Below are 15,941 nucleotides of genomic sequence, written 5' to 3' on the forward strand. Positions count from 1 at the left end.
GTCATGCGGTTCATTTTGAATCACCGGACACGGTCTGTGTGGAGTAAATCACCTATCATCGACCCGAGATATCTCCCTGCGGCCACCGTGTATGGATGGACTCCCGTTTCGAGCGGGGATATTCTGAGTTATCGGAGGGGGCTCGTTACGATTGTTCATCCGAATGCTCCGTCACTTATTTCCCTTTGTATTCCGGGAAACAAGGAAAAATAATTACCCACGAGAGGGTCGCATTCCAGGGTGGCCTTTTATTCTCTTTTCCAGCAATTTATCGTCAGGTCTCCCATTCATGTTTTCCGTTTGTTCTCTCCGTCGGTCCCGCGGCGCCACGATTTATCGCTTAAACACATTTCAAAATCGTAACTTAATAACTAGTACGAGTTTTATCCATAGGACGTAGATAAAGCGAGGGATTTGTCAAACGATTCCGCTTCGATTCGACCGCTCGTACAGCAGTTTCATTCCATCGTAAATAAACAATTCAGTGGTATCCCCTAACTTATGGGATCATACTGGGTTATGATGATCCGATCACATAAAGTAAATATTTAAACAGGAGGTAACAGAGGTAGACCAGGAAACTGGAAGTTAAAATCCTTGTTGCATGTGCCTGATCGACTTGAAGGAAACGTTAGTCGAAGACAGCCGCGCCGCCGGGCCGATTCTTCTTCTTCCCTGGTTCACCGGGCAAATGGCGTTTTTTATTGTCCAGTCTCGGAATAAAACTCCAATGGACGTTTTCCGTTCAGAGAAAGTGACCGTGGAATCAAGGAAATCCACGATGCCCTCCTCGTTTGTCTGAAACGGACGGTTATCCTCTACGAGAGTGACCAATCGATTTACAAGTTAGTACATTATTATTCGCCCTTTATTAAAATCCACTTTATCCTTCTCAGCCTGAAATTCGCCTAACGACTGTGCTGATTATTAATGTTTTATTTCAAATACAGTTTTACATAACTTAACATGTCTATAAAATAATCAGCCATAATTAATCAGTGATAGAGTTACAGCGTTGTTGCACATCTCGTCTACGTGGTTGCACGGCCCTTTTAAACTCAATAAACTGTCCGATTTATGACCTAAGGAGTAATAATCTCAAATTATATTATGCACAAAATTTCACGTTTTGGAATTTTTGGGGTTAATGCGCGAATTCGGATTAAAAAATGATTTTATTTATTGATTTTATGGATTAAAATCATGATAATAAAATTAAGGATGAAACGGTTGTTTAGCTCTTGTCTTTTGAGCAGCGTGTGAGGGTTCCATGTAAGTCGTTTGTCAATGTATAGCCCAAGGTAGCGGACTACATCAGCTGACGAGAGAGGGCTCTCCGTAGGGTGAAAGTGACATGTTCACATTTTTGTCATCTTCCACTGCTTGAACCACTGCTCAAGGACTGTAACATGGGTTTGTAGGTTTCTGGTTTTGAGAGCAAAGGACGGCAGTATAATCCGCATAGGTGGTAAGGATCGTTTCAGGAAGAGTACGAATGCCTCCGGTAGAGGATGGGCCCAAAGATACTCCTGCATCTGTGCGATAGCCGGCAGACAGATAGAGAGGAACGAACTGATGATTTGAAAGTATCTGTAGGATAGGTAAGATTTTAGGTTCAGAAAATAAGTAAGAGGAAGGAGCTATACGGTCTAAGGTTCGCTTCACGTCTAGGAAAATTGAATTAAAATCTGTAATTTCATTCTAAGCCTATAATATCCCTTGACATATCAAAAACTGCCTTGTATTTTTAAATGCAAAATTGCAAAATTAAATAAGATATCAGAAGCGACTTCTTTATTTAATTTAACCCAGGCTTCCTTATTACGTAAATATGTATATGAAATTAATGAAAATCCCCTTTGCATTGTGTGCACCGTGTGCCATCATTTGATGTGCAGCTTGTCGAGGGTTCGAATCCCTCTCGAGATACCAATTTTTTAACTCAACCGCGCTTTGTATAAAAATAACAAACCAATAAAAATAATTAGTTTGATTAATAGGACCAACTAAAAACATACATTTTTCTTATTATTAATTTACCTAAATCTAATAAGTCTCCCCCTTGGTGGTTCTTTTTGAATACATGTTTCTAATAAAACTATATAAAAATATTATTGTAATAAATAACTAATATTATGGGTAAAATATATAAAAAATATTTTAATAAATATGGGTACAAGGATAGCCAGACCGAAATTAAAAGTACAGGGTAGCACTGAAATTCAATAAATAATTTAAGTATCTCTAAAAACTTATAACTCTACATTCATATAAAAAGTTATATAAAAATATAAGGTACTTTGTCGACTATAACTCGGCCAACAGGCTTGAAAACCTCGAAGGTGCTCTTTTTTTTAAGAAATTCATTGAGGGTCGGTGGCCAAGTATGGTGGATGAGGAGCTTTAGAAATGAGAAAGATCCAACATGTTCTAATTTGAAACAAATTGTAAATTTATAATTATTAATTAACTTAATTTTTATTTAACCTTGCATTTCAGTTAGGCTCAAGTTCTCTGATTTGAAACGCATTTTGCTATTCAATTAGTGAACTTTGTTTAGGTTAGCAGGAGTCCCAGCGATTGGAAATTTTACGATGTACTTGATGCAAGTTGGGACAATTATTCTACGTATTTACTTACGTAATTTTTTAATGTTAAATTAAATTCCGAAAAACCGCTACAAAAGTTGGCAGACAATTTCGCAGTCACACAAAGTCTCATGCAAAAACCTTTCAACCTGCAACCTTCTAAACTATCCTCCCCGACGCCTGAGTCATCCTACTAGGTGACAGTGAAAGTGATTAACGCTAATATATAGTCGCCGACACTTGTCGCCGAGAATCAAATAGTTGACACGACATTTGAAAAATGGTAAAAAGGAGGGAAAGTGTCAAAAGGTGGGGTTGAGATGGGAGGTTAGTGTCCGAATGGGTCGAGGTCACGATAGCTCAAGTGGTAGAGCAGCGGCGTATCTAGCGGAAGATCGTGGGTTCGAATCCCACTCGTGACACTGGCTTTTTTATCTCAACTAAAAACCTTAATTAATTGAAAGATATTAATTGGTCAAGGGGACCACGAAAACTAGTGAATCTAATATATAGTAGTGGCTATCAAATGAGTAGTTCCTGTTTTTTCCGCTTTATGTAAATTTTTGAGTAGATTTTGTTTTGATTTACGCTCTAAGATATTATCGATTTACTTAGCAATTGGCGCAGGTGACAAAAATAAAATAAAAATAAATAAATAAAATATAAAACTTTCATTCTACCTAATCTTATACTAGGAAAAAATCATATTCATCTCGCATTACTGAAAACATGCTATATCAAAATATTTTTTTTACTATAAACAGTAGTATAGAAATGATTAGTACTCACCACAAACTTCATTATTTGACCTATCCTAATTGTGCTATCACATGTACCTCTGGAATTTATTTTTAAGATACTCGGTTGTCACGTGTTCAAAGAAAGTAATCATGACATATTTGCACGGTTTATGAACAATTTGACATGATGATGTTCAGAAAGTTTGTTGCAAAACTGTCCTTCAACACCTGCTCTTGGCAGATGTTAGGTCCAGGTAATAGCCGTTTTCGCTTTGTGTTGTACTAGTAAATAGGATTTGGCGCAGATGCTTTAACCGAGTTTAATAACATCTATAAGATTAAGTTCAATCTATTCCACAAATAAACAAATGCGAGTAATTCAAATTTAAAAATATATAATTGACTGCTTTTTTCCAGGTTTAACTGTGTGATGCTGTAAGATGGAGACTGAAGAAATAACAAAACTCGTCGATGGAATATACAAGGTAAGATTTGTATGTATTTCACCTTAATCTTATGCGTTCATAAAAATAATTCTATATGTGTAGTATTTAGTGACCGTCAATTAATATATATTATAATTCTATAATGGCATATTTTCAAATTGGCTCGTTCGTGTAGTAAATTTTAGAAGCGAACTTTGAGACAAATGGATTATTTTTCCTTTGATTTATTTATTAATTGCCTTCCACATGTTTGAGTGTTTTGTATGCAGTGGATCATTGATGTTACGTATAAACCGGTGAAACACGAATGATCGCAATATCGAATGTTCCAAAAGGTGTAAAATTGAAACTTCTGAATTATTAACATCAAAGAGGATTCTTGTCATTTACGAAGTTACTATATGTCGACTCGCCTGTACCCCTCCGCCCCACGCCAATTTTCGTTTCCGCAGATCACGGATCGGGATTTCGTTCGGCGTTCCACAAGCACAATTCTACGGGAGACATCCTGCATATTTAGCTCGTGATCCGATTTGCGGCGAGGGCGAAAAAGAGGCAGGATTTTTATGCAAATCCCAAAGGGGCGACCTCGAGACCGTTACGAGGTAGTTAGGCTAAAGATCACGTCTGCTGCGGATCCCTCTTTGTCAAATGGGCCGCGACATCGGTTTCTTTTCGGTTTTTTCTGATTTTCCTGCCAGGGTCCTTTTATGAAATTCGAGTCAATCACGACGCGAGTTAATGAGCGATGGCTGTCCTTTGAAAGGTTTTGGCCTAAAAAACATTTTTTTTGTCAAATGAAATTTTTCTTAACTGCGATTAAAATAATATGGGATTTCTGCTCCTTTAAGCTCACGTTTTGCAAAATACATTTTTTCGAATTGAAATTATAATCCCTAAGAATAAACTTTAAGAAATACTGGATAATTCGACATGTGGCTGTTCGAACTTTCAGATTTTGCCCAATTATTTTTTTTTCTCTGGCTTCTTTATTGTTGAATTTTGTTTAAAGTTATAAAATTTGTGGAGATTATTTAGCAATCGATTAATAAAACTGGAGCTTCTTTTTACACTGTTTACAATTTAATCTTCTTTCATTTCTAATAAAACCTTTTAATTTATAAAATCCGAATTTTTTGTGACAATTTTAACAAAAATTTGGTCATTATCGATCATTTTTGTCTCTCTCATCTACACCGTTGGGTCTATCTCAAATTTTAGGCCAAACCTAGAAAAGGATTTGCAAACCAAAATGATCGGCAATACCAAATTACAGTTTTATCTCCCCGCAGACCACTAGAAAAAATCCCTCAATTTTAGCAGCTATAAAAACATCGAAAATTGTTGGACGGTGGTTCCGATTTTATGAACAATCGTAAAATTAAAATTGTAACGGAAGACGTCTGTCAGGCTGCCGTAGTTCCTTATTAAGCCACTAATCTACTGTCATCAATGACCTGAATATTTCTTCCTTCATGGAATTGATCTGCTTCTTCCAGTTCCATTCCAACCTTTCGAACCATTCTAAAACGCTCATTCTCGTACAGATCGGAAGAAATTCTGAACATTAACAAAACCGAGCGTTTGTTAAGTTTTCCATCCGTTGTGCCAGTTTTGTGCGGATGGCGTTGCTTGCCGGATGGGTGACTAAAGCAAAGAAGAATTTTGCCTGTTGGTAACTGCTTAACACCAAAGGAGTGCAAATGAAAAAGCAAGGAAAGAGCAAATCTAGTGATGTGAACCTTCTAGAAACATTGCCCAGCATAGAAGAAGTCTATACGTTTTTCTGTATCGATTTGGTAACCCGAAATTGTCCATAAAACAGGCTCAAAAATTGTCTGGGAGAACTGACAATTTATTGGAGGTTTTAGAGCTAAAGCAGAATACCTAACGTTTCGCCGGATAGAACTGTACAATTATACTGTACAATACTTCAGTTACTCTTTCAGAAATGACGTCACACACAGAAAGGTGACAGTTTAACACTGACAATGAGCGTATATGAGCACATAATTCACTATGCCGAGCCCTCATTTAGACTGCCAGCGTTGGCCTGTACATTACATGTGCCCTCAGGATAAAAGCAATGACATGTAGTGTTAGTGTTGCCTCCGGGAGTATATAAATAAGTATGTAAATAATACACTTGTAACAAGTCCAAGGTACTAATTGAGTGACAATTGTGTACGACAGTAATAATAGCACTAATTAACATAGGAAACACAAATATTCAACATTTGTTGAATATTTTGATTTCGAACAACAACATTTTGATGTCGGCCAGAAAATAACTTAGAAATGTACACAGGACTACAAAAAAAAAAAAATCATTTTCATTTGAGACTAGATTAGATTGTTCTTAAGAGGGTCATAGTCGCAGAAAAGAAAAAAAACCGACGTTTACCACCGGTTTTTACGAGACTGTTTCCAAGATGATTTTCGAAATGAGAAGCTCCTTTAAAGTTGAGATGCTCGTTTAAAGTTTCCCTTCCGCTCGACTCCCCGGGGGAGAGAATGATCTCGAGGGGCCTTCAAGTCTAGTCCACTTCATTCAATTGTTAAGCCTTAAATAGTTGTTTCTCGTCGGAAATTCGTGCACAAGTCGGGCGCCCGGTTTGTATTCTCGAGGTGATATAATTAATTACCGAGGTGCCAAATTGTTATTTACCGAATTACCAAGGGTTTTCTTGTTATTTAATTCTAGAAGGTGAATTTTAAATATGTACTTACAAGGAGGGATGAAGTTAATTAAAAGTGGATATAAAACGCGCACCTTTTGAGAAAATATTTTTGCTCTTTAGAAACGGCGTACATAAACTTTAACGAATGGAATGTAATTAAGAAACAATATTATTAAAAAGTCGCATATTTTTCTTGGGGTCAATACGAAAGTTTGTTGCGATTTTTCGAAAGATGTTCCCATTGCAATGTCGACTACGGCAGCGCGGAGAAGATTAAAATTCTAATCTCCCCGGTTAATTGTGTTTTATTTTCGGAAAGGAAAAATTATTGAATAATTATCCTTTATTGTAATATTGTTATTACATATAAAAGCCCAATCCCGACTTCCTGTCTAATCAAGACAATAGGCCGTCACCAGTAGTTAGTGGTGCCACTCGTATTTCCATGTATCAATGGGCTCAGCTGTAAGCAAATGTTCTTAAATATTCAGGGTTTGTAAATTTAAATCGTCTTATGCACAACCCTTGTTCATGATATGTTGGATAAATTTATTCAACGGTGGGAAGTAGATCGAGCTATAGCTGCATCAAAAAATAATAAAGTCCCTGGTTCAGACAGGATCCCGTTCGAATTTATCAAAAACTTTGAACCTGTTCTGCCTAGAGTGTAACAAAATGTTTCACGAGGGTAACCATCCTGATAATTTCTTCATTTACCCCTTATGAAGATGACCCCGAAACTCCTAACAATTATAAACCCCATATCGTTTATAAATGCAAACGAATAATCTATGACAGTATTTTAGAGTAATGATTGACGAAATAGGTAGTAAAAAATAAGATATTAATAGAGGCTCAAGCTGGTTTCAACTTGCAACAACATATTTAATTTAATGTCTTTTGCTAAGTTATAAATGAGCCGAAAATGCGGCAAGTTGTTCTTATTTTTTGTAGGCTTAAAAGGCGACAATGACAATGTAGATAGGGAATAAGTATGTTCCCTATAAATCAAATTTAAGTGGAGTATCGACAACTTTTAGAACAGCAATTAAAAATATTTACAAGAATAGAAGCTCTTTTGTATAAACTAATAGTTCTTACTCTGAGAACTTACATGTGGGATCAGGAGTGAGGCAGGGATGTGTGCTGAGTCCAGAACTATTTAGCCTTTTTATTAAATGATATTTTTGATAATCTTGGAGGTCGTATCTCGGTTTACGTCGAAAGAATCAAGATCTTTTATACGCGGATGATTTGGTGGTCGCAGATTAATCTCTACTAGCCATGATCAACCGCCTGGGCGAATACTGTAAAACATGGGTCTCATTAACAATATAGAAAATTGTGTTAAATTATGATTTTTAGAAATGGTGGCAGACCAGAAAAAAGGATTTACATGAGTTGTAAGAGATCCTTACAATTTAAAAATGGTGGTAGATCGGATTGAAATTGACAATAGGTATTTTAATTATCAATAGCTGGGGTCGATGCTTACACCCCTTATTATTACATGAGCAAAAAGCTCTAAGACTAAAGCAGGCGTAAACACCAGTTGGCAAAACCTTTTAGCAAAGCAAAACGTTCCCTTGCAGACAAAATATACCATATTCGATCGTATTTCTCGGAGTATTCTTTGTTATGGTTGTAAGTGTGCGGACGTAAAAAGTATGAGGAAATTGAGCTAACCCACAGGTTTTTCATGAAAACTCTTCTATATCTTGGATTCCAACCCAACTATTTGCTACAACTTGAAACAGGACGCAGTACCCTTTTCATTTATACAATAAAATACCATCTAAATTACTTACGGAAAATAAAGGGTATGCCCAAAAAACTCAATCCGAACATAATAGTGAATGAAAATATCATAAAGAAAATTCTTTGTTATAGCGAGTTTAAAAAACAAGTTAAATGGATTTGGCGTATGAGAGTCACGTTCGAACACCTTAAGCCTTTAAGAAAACTATACTGAAACGGTTCCAGTTAGGCTTGACACAATCCAAAATGAAACTTTTAAAAATTAACTAAAAACTCTATGACATATACTTAAAAGATGATAAATTAAGTATATTTTATAAGAGGTTAATTTTCAAATTCAGATGCGATTGGCAAAATTTAAACGATAAATTTTGGCGTACAGAAGGGCAAAAAATGTGTTTTTATGTAATAAAACATTTATTTTATTTATGACAATATGTCCTTTGTTGTTAGAATAGATGATTAGAGTTGAAAGGTTAAAGGAGCCTTTCAATAAATGAAGTTGGAGAAATATTAAAATAGGAAAACTGGTTGGCTTTATGTAATAGTTGCAAATTCAGAAATCTTTTGATTGTAGAATTCAATTATTAATTTTGTTACTTCAATTTAATCGTTAAATCGTCTCATGCCATCGGCAGATCAGCAGTATAAATAGTGTGTAGGATTAGACCAAGAATGCTCCTCTGAGGGGCGCCGGCCTGGATCCGTGACTGATGGTTCTTGCTCACAGTTTTGTTGTTTTCAAATATCCGGCTTTCAAGCCTAAAGCTCATCATCAGGTTGAAGCATTTACAACCACGTTTCTGGAATGAATTGTAAGAGACCTTTACAACTTAAAGAAAGATTTAACCTTTTAAAAAAGATTAAACAACATACCCTACCTTTACCATTTCTAATACTTATCTTTTTTTAAAGTATATCGTGAAAGAACATATGGAATAATTATAAAATGTAAAATAAAACTGTAAGCCAGAACCATCAATCAGACCGATTCAGGCCGGCGTCCCACAGGGGAGCATTCTTGGTCCCATCCTATATTCAATTTATACTGCTGATCTGCCGATAAATCCCAACACCTCCTTAAAACCTATGCCGGTGATACTGCTATGTTATTTCCCAATTCCAACTCAACTCAACCCACCTCCAGTATCCAGGAACGACCGGAGTTCATTGAAGAATGGTGTAAAACGTGGAAAATGAAGCTGAACGCGGAAAAACTCACCCAAATTACCTTCACGCTAAACTACCGACATTTATACAAGTAAAATACCTAGGGCTATATTTAAAAAGTAGACTGACGTGGGATCACACAAGTTTCAAGCGGCAAAGAACAAAATAACTGATCTGCTCCCGCTTTCTCAAGTTTCACTTCATCTTTCAACGCATCTTAAGTCTACTGCTCAAGCCCTATCCACTTCTTCCAATCGCAAGAACCCGATGGCCCCGTGACCTCCTCGCCTGAACCCGATAACAAACTGAGTGGCAGCATTGACTGACTTCTCACATGTGTCCTCCGGGCGCAATACTGATGTTAGTGCTTTGCCCGAGATATTTATACCATTAGAACAATTTGTAAGGTGTATAATTCAAGTACAGGTATTATATTATATTGTTTTATAAAACAACACTATATTCTACCGTTTTCCTTAATTATTCAGATATCGTGAGATGCGGTCGGGTGTGATGTAGGTTTCAGAAAAACATTTTCTTTATCGTGCCAACGTTTCGATCTTTTATTGAGATCANAAGTCGCTGAGAATCGAATCCTGATTACACGACATTTGAAAAATGGCAAAAAGATTCGAAAGGTTGTTATTCAGATATCGTGAGAAGCGGTCGGGTGTGATGTAGGTTTCAGAAAAACATTTTCTTTATCGTGCCAACGTTTCGATCTTTTATTGAGATCATCTTCAGGGCTGAAAGTGTTTGTCTTCTGTGTAATTGTGCCATCCTTGCGTGTCGTGTTGAGAGTGCCAAACACTTTGAGCCCTGAACATGAAATCACTAAAAGATCGAAACGTTGGCACGATAAAGAAAATATTTTTCTGAAACCTACATCACACCCGAGCGCATCTCACGATATCTGAATAACTATCGATTAACGGTCACTAATCTCTACACAGTTTTCCTTAATAAATAAAACCATGGAGAGATGAAAGAGGAGTTCGTCGCGTCGAAGGGCATTCACAGAAACTTATTTTTGTTTTGTAGCATTTTCAACGAGAGGGTGCCATGTAGTAAAATACATATCCGGTTTGTGTGTAATGCTTCGAGTTAGGGATTAGAATGCCAGAAAATTAGTTTTGTGGGATGAAAGCCTGATTCCCTGTTCCTATACACATTGGCGGTAATCGTGGGGGAAAAGCAAACGGTCAGCCGTTAAATACCTCTAAAAAGTTGCTTCGTCCGAAGATTGCGGTGTGCTTTTCAAGAGATGAGAGAGGGGAATCATTTGCTATGCTAAACTGGGCCGTCTAAATGCAGTTATCGGGTAAAAAACAAGCTTGCATCAATGAATAGAAATGGAGTTGTTTACTCCATTACGACGGAACGCCTCCATTTCGTTGACCGGGGAAAATTGCTTTGAGTCGGGACGTGTCGTCTCACCACATTAGCCAGGACAGAGCGCTTTTATATGCCGATTTAGCCCATTGCAGGAATTTTTCCATGTGATTATAACGTAGCTTGATACGATAGAAAGCTCGGCCAGTGTACGACACATTCAATATAAACTTTTTCGTGAATGAAGGACGAACCAACTACCAGAAGCAACACTAAAACGCAGACAAGTTTTATAAGGGGGGGGAACATATCAACACTGCGAATTAATTACTATACATTAGTAATTAATGCTAGATTGAATTGGTGGTTTCAGCGAGTAAGATTTTGTAAATAAACAGCAAAGATAAACGAATTTCGTTGAGATTTCGTGATTCTGTCTGAATATTAAGCTCTCAAAGTTTAATACATTAGAGAAAAAAATCGATTAAAGATAGACCGGTTGAAACAGTAAGTGCCACTGATGACTCAAAAAAGGAAGTGACCCAAAAAAAACTTAACCTTCTTTACACAGAAACGATGAAAGAAGGCCTTTCATGGCAGGTCGAGAAATGTTTCGTGACCGTTAGTCAAACTCGGCGTTCAGCGAGTTCACGGGACATCATTTAGTTGGTAACTACTGCTCGGTACAGACATCGACGTAGGAGGTTAATAGTTAGCAATTAGAAGATAGAAGCAGTTGGTTTATAACTGCGCGGCTCTTCACGGGGCGAATCAGCCCGTCTGGCAGATCGCTGTACGGGTCATTTCAAAAGCAAACGGACTAAACGGACGTCGACTGTGCAAACAGGATCGAAAACAATCGTAAATCGTAACAGCGAGAAAATGTATGGTGGAAAACGAGGGGAATACTGATGCAAATGAGGATGGTTAAAGGATAAAACCGTTAAAGGATAAGCATGATTATACGGTGATAAATACAGGAAAAACAATTTTCCTTAAAAATATTATACGTATACATTTTTTATTTATTACTTTTATATTTTATATATGCTATTTGTATGTATTACAAATTGCATTTATAATATATACAGTGTAAACGTATTAGCATTTGTGTTAAAATTTAAATTAATATTTAATTTTAGAGAAAACCTGGGATTTCACTAGTTAGTTATGTATATTAAGGGCATTCTAAATTCCCTAAACATAGATTTTTAATTAATCCATATATGTATTTAGCAGTCATAATTATTTTAATCAATTATACGTTTTATTTACACTGATGTCACGATAGGTCAAGATTCTTAGAAAAGCTGAGTATTGAGCTGAAGGTCGTTAGTTCGATTCCCCTCGTGACACTAGCTTTTTCATCTCAACCAAGACCTTAGATAAAACGTATTTTTGATGTTTAATAAAAGTGCAACCAACATTAGACGAATTTCAGGGAATTGGGGTTTAGGAGAACAATTTGCAAAAGTATTTTTTTAAAAGTAAAATTTGTTTACGAATTTGAACATGTTAAAATACCCTACAAGTCACTCCTCTTTTGAGCTACAAATTTCTATATCAAGAGTTAAATTCATAACTCTTTAAGCGACTCGACAGCAGACATATATCAGAGTGTATATTAAAAATATAATACAGTAAATTTTTTGTATAATCAAAAATTATTCCAGTTATATCTTGTATGTGCTTACGTATTATATGTATGTTTTCACCAAACCTATATGCACTTCGTCCTGTATCGACGAAGAAAAGTATTAACCTTTAAGGGTATTAAGGTTAATTAGGCTTAAGGGTCTTTATTTATTTATTTTTTAACGCGACAACTTGAAAGCTAATTTTGAGCATGAATGATCAGTTCACATGTAAATCTAACCAGTTGAGAGATCAGATTTAAATTGCCAGTTTTATTCAAATGACAGTTGACTTCTTAGTTTTTTCACTCTTTCTTAGTGAACTAAAATAAATTTATTGTTTTGTACAACCTAGTAATTCTGAACATGCACAAAATAGTTTAATTTCCATATCATTATAATGTACAACAATAATTGAAAAATAAATTTAAAAAGTATTCTTGTAATCGATTCATCTTACATGTGACATCGTATTGATAATTTCGGAATAGTAAGGCATCGATTTAATTCTAAATTTACTAGTTCGTTTTGACTACAAAGTTGGCCCCGGACGGTACGACCAGTAACGTCAAAACAACAATAAACCTCCCACTTTCTACATTACATTTGAGCAGAAGATATGATGAGAGAATTGGAGAATGCAATTTCACAAAATAAAAGGCAGTAAAAACATGAAATGTAGAAAGAACCTGACATGAATATGATTTTGTACTAAAAGGAGCAACTCCATGGACGATGTGGTTGCCTAAGAGGACGGAACAACTTTAGAAGGAAAAACAGTAGTGATGGTAATGTCTATGGGCTTATGGAAAATAGTTTATAATGATGTCGAGAGTTAATCATTATGGTCAGAAAAGAAGGAATTCATCTGTGAATGCTTTTGAATGTCTTAAATCTCGACATACTTGTATCCTTACGCATTGAATATAAGGTAGTAGGGGGTAGGTTGGTCGTCTGATGGATTCGAGGGAGAAACCATTCCGAAAAAGGCGTGGAAAGGAACTCCATTTAATAATTTCATACAATTGCGACATTATCCCTCCCATCTCGGGCTTCAATTACATTAGCAAGAGTTGAAAAATTACAGAAAATAACCTACTTCTTTTTTTTTCCAGGCGGAAATGTAATTGAATCCTGTGTTCCTTCTGAACGTGGTAGTTTCTGAAATTATCTTATATTTCTGTCCGGTCAAGACATTTCCTGAGACTTCAAACTCAATTCACCTTACACGCACAGATTTATGAAGTTACCTTTTTTAAATTTTTTTTAAACCTTTTTCCTAGTTGTAGGTTAGTAACATTTCTGAACTGAGTATATCTTTTGATTATTATGTTATTTATATCAGGCCGTTTGAGAAGGTAGGTTGTTGTTTTATGACTTTTAAAACGGCCATATAAATAAAAAATAATAGTAAATATTCCACAATGGAATAAATAAAGAATAAAAATGAAAAAATGTCATAGTTGTTCTACGCGTTTCCTCTTCTCGCTGTCATCAGTGGTGGGTCCGGTTTAAAAAAGACTTCAACGAATATAACGCAGTCTATCTAAGTGGTGACAGCCAAATGGTTCGACATATTTACAATTATAATATTCAATTTGTATTTGGATGATGTTCGTGTAAAGCATAATTTAATTCGGGCCCTTGACAAATAGTTTAGCTTAGAGTGAAACCGCAATGATCCACATTTATAAAACGTAAAGCGATGAAAAATATATGGGCCATGGTAAGATTTTAATCAGTATACATAATATGAATTTAAATGAATACCTTCTGGATGGAAGATTATTGTAGCTGGGTAGGAAATTTATGAATACTGGAATGAGCCTCGTCCAAATCAGCCCACGTATTTAGGAAGTATTCCAACAGAACAATGACGAGATGAATTTCGAAAGATATTTTTATGCAATCTTTTTGAATATTTGTCTCCCAGTTCGTCGTAAGCGTAATTTGTATAATTTTATTTCCATCGCGTCATCCCGCCATACCCTAAAAATAGCGTTAGGAAACTTGAGGGCGGGAACAAAGGGTTCTAGGACCCTCCTGTTTGAAGTCTCATCAGGTAGAACAATAGTTTTCCTCCTCTTCCCCTCCCGCCATCCTTCGCATACTTATAAAGCCACGGCGAAAGCTATCCATAATCTTTAAACCGCTTCCTCGACGCTTTCACCCTCAGACAAAGCCGCAAGTTTGTCATTCTTATTTTGTGTATCACTCATGGGCGGGTTATAAGGGGAAGATAAGGATATGGCGGTCTGGAACTTTTTTATCGGTCGGAGTTGGTTAGTTAAACATTGGGACAAGAGAAAGCAAAAAAGCTTCTTATTTAGGAGAAAGTTTGAGTTTAAATAAATTTCGTTCGACTGCTACGAGCCCCAAAGCTGTATGGAGAATGAACTTAATTACAATAATAATTCAAACTGTCGAGAATGCTTGAATTTGTCTCATGAAAAAATTTGCCTGAAATAATATTCGTAGGCATAGAAATCGATCGCTTTAAAACATTTACAAAGCATTGGGGTGATAAATCGCCGTAAAATGTATGGGCTGTAATGTATAAAAATGTACAATTCCAAATATTACAAATTTGTATGCTATCAATAAGAAATACTATCTTTTTTTTTACAATTTTATTCTAGGACATCTTCTTTTTAAATCACTTTTAGAAAGTAGTTTTCTTTGAAATATAAATTGGTAAATTCAATTTTCGTTCTGAAAAGACTAAAGCACATCCAGCGTACACGGCGCGAGGAAGTAACTACCACTTAGAAAGGAATTCACCACGAATTTAATGCAATATTGTCACGCCACATACTTTACACTGAAGAAGACTACCGATGGATTTAGATTTAATTAAATGTTAGTGTGTCTAGAATTTTTGTAGAGGAAAAAACATATAAGCAAGTTTATTGTGGAGATGTAGGGCGATAAATACTGTTTTTATAAGTGCGTCTGATCGCTGAGAATGCCTACAAAAAGGGAGAATTGTCGAGCTAGTTTCCTTCTCATGACATAGTAAATTAACGTGTTAATGTTTAATGAATAGCTTTCTAAAACATATGCGTAAAGGACGGACAACCTTCTCCCGTTTCCAATTCAAGGTTTCACTTCTTCAGCATCTAGATCCGGTTAAACGCCTCGTTTTTAAAATTATAGGGTGGATAATTCGTCAGTAAGATTAATTCATGTGAATAGTGAAGAGATTTTATTTCAACATTTTTGATTAAAATATGTTAAACAAGTGTTCATTTTAACTCAGTTTATTAACACCAGCTGTTAAATCGATAAGATATGCCGTATAAAGTCATAATTTTCTTGTATCGTACTTGCTTTGTTAATATTGGATTAATCACAGTAAATCAGTTTAGTCATCCTCGACAAAGTATTTTGGGAAGATCTCCTAGAAAGCACGAATGAATATTCAATTCGGCACCAACCATCGCCGCCTCCCTCGAGTTAAAACTTCCGAAGTATTGCCTTAGGCATGCACTTGCCCTTTGACCGGATACAGCCCGAGAGCATGGTGTAGAATCTCAGCGAAACCTTTATCCTTACACATAGAACTTATCTCAAAATTTGATCTTACAAAGCG

General features: G+C 36.0%; 1 protein-coding gene across 3 annotated transcripts in view; it reads left to right on the top strand.

Annotated features, from left to right (window-relative positions):
• Positions 1–15,941, top strand: part of LOC106672348 (brain-specific angiogenesis inhibitor 1-associated protein 2) — a 264,724-nt gene that overhangs the window by 15,531 nt on the left and 233,252 nt on the right. For all 3 annotated transcript variants that reach the window (XM_024228172.1, XM_024228171.1, XM_014403704.2), the window contains exon 2: positions 3,746–3,813. In XM_024228172.1, the coding sequence (XP_024083940.1) occupies positions 3,769–3,813 (45 nt within the window). In that variant the 5' untranslated portion in view covers positions 3,746–3,768. The remainder of the gene's footprint in view (positions 1–3,745; positions 3,814–15,941) is intronic.

The sequence above is a fragment of the Cimex lectularius genome, unplaced genomic scaffold, assembly GCF_000648675.2.
Source record: "Cimex lectularius strain Harlan isolate CLEC.00 unplaced genomic scaffold, Clec_2.1 scaffold230, whole genome shotgun sequence".
NCBI classification, from domain to species: Eukaryota; Metazoa; Arthropoda; class Insecta; order Hemiptera; family Cimicidae; genus Cimex; species Cimex lectularius.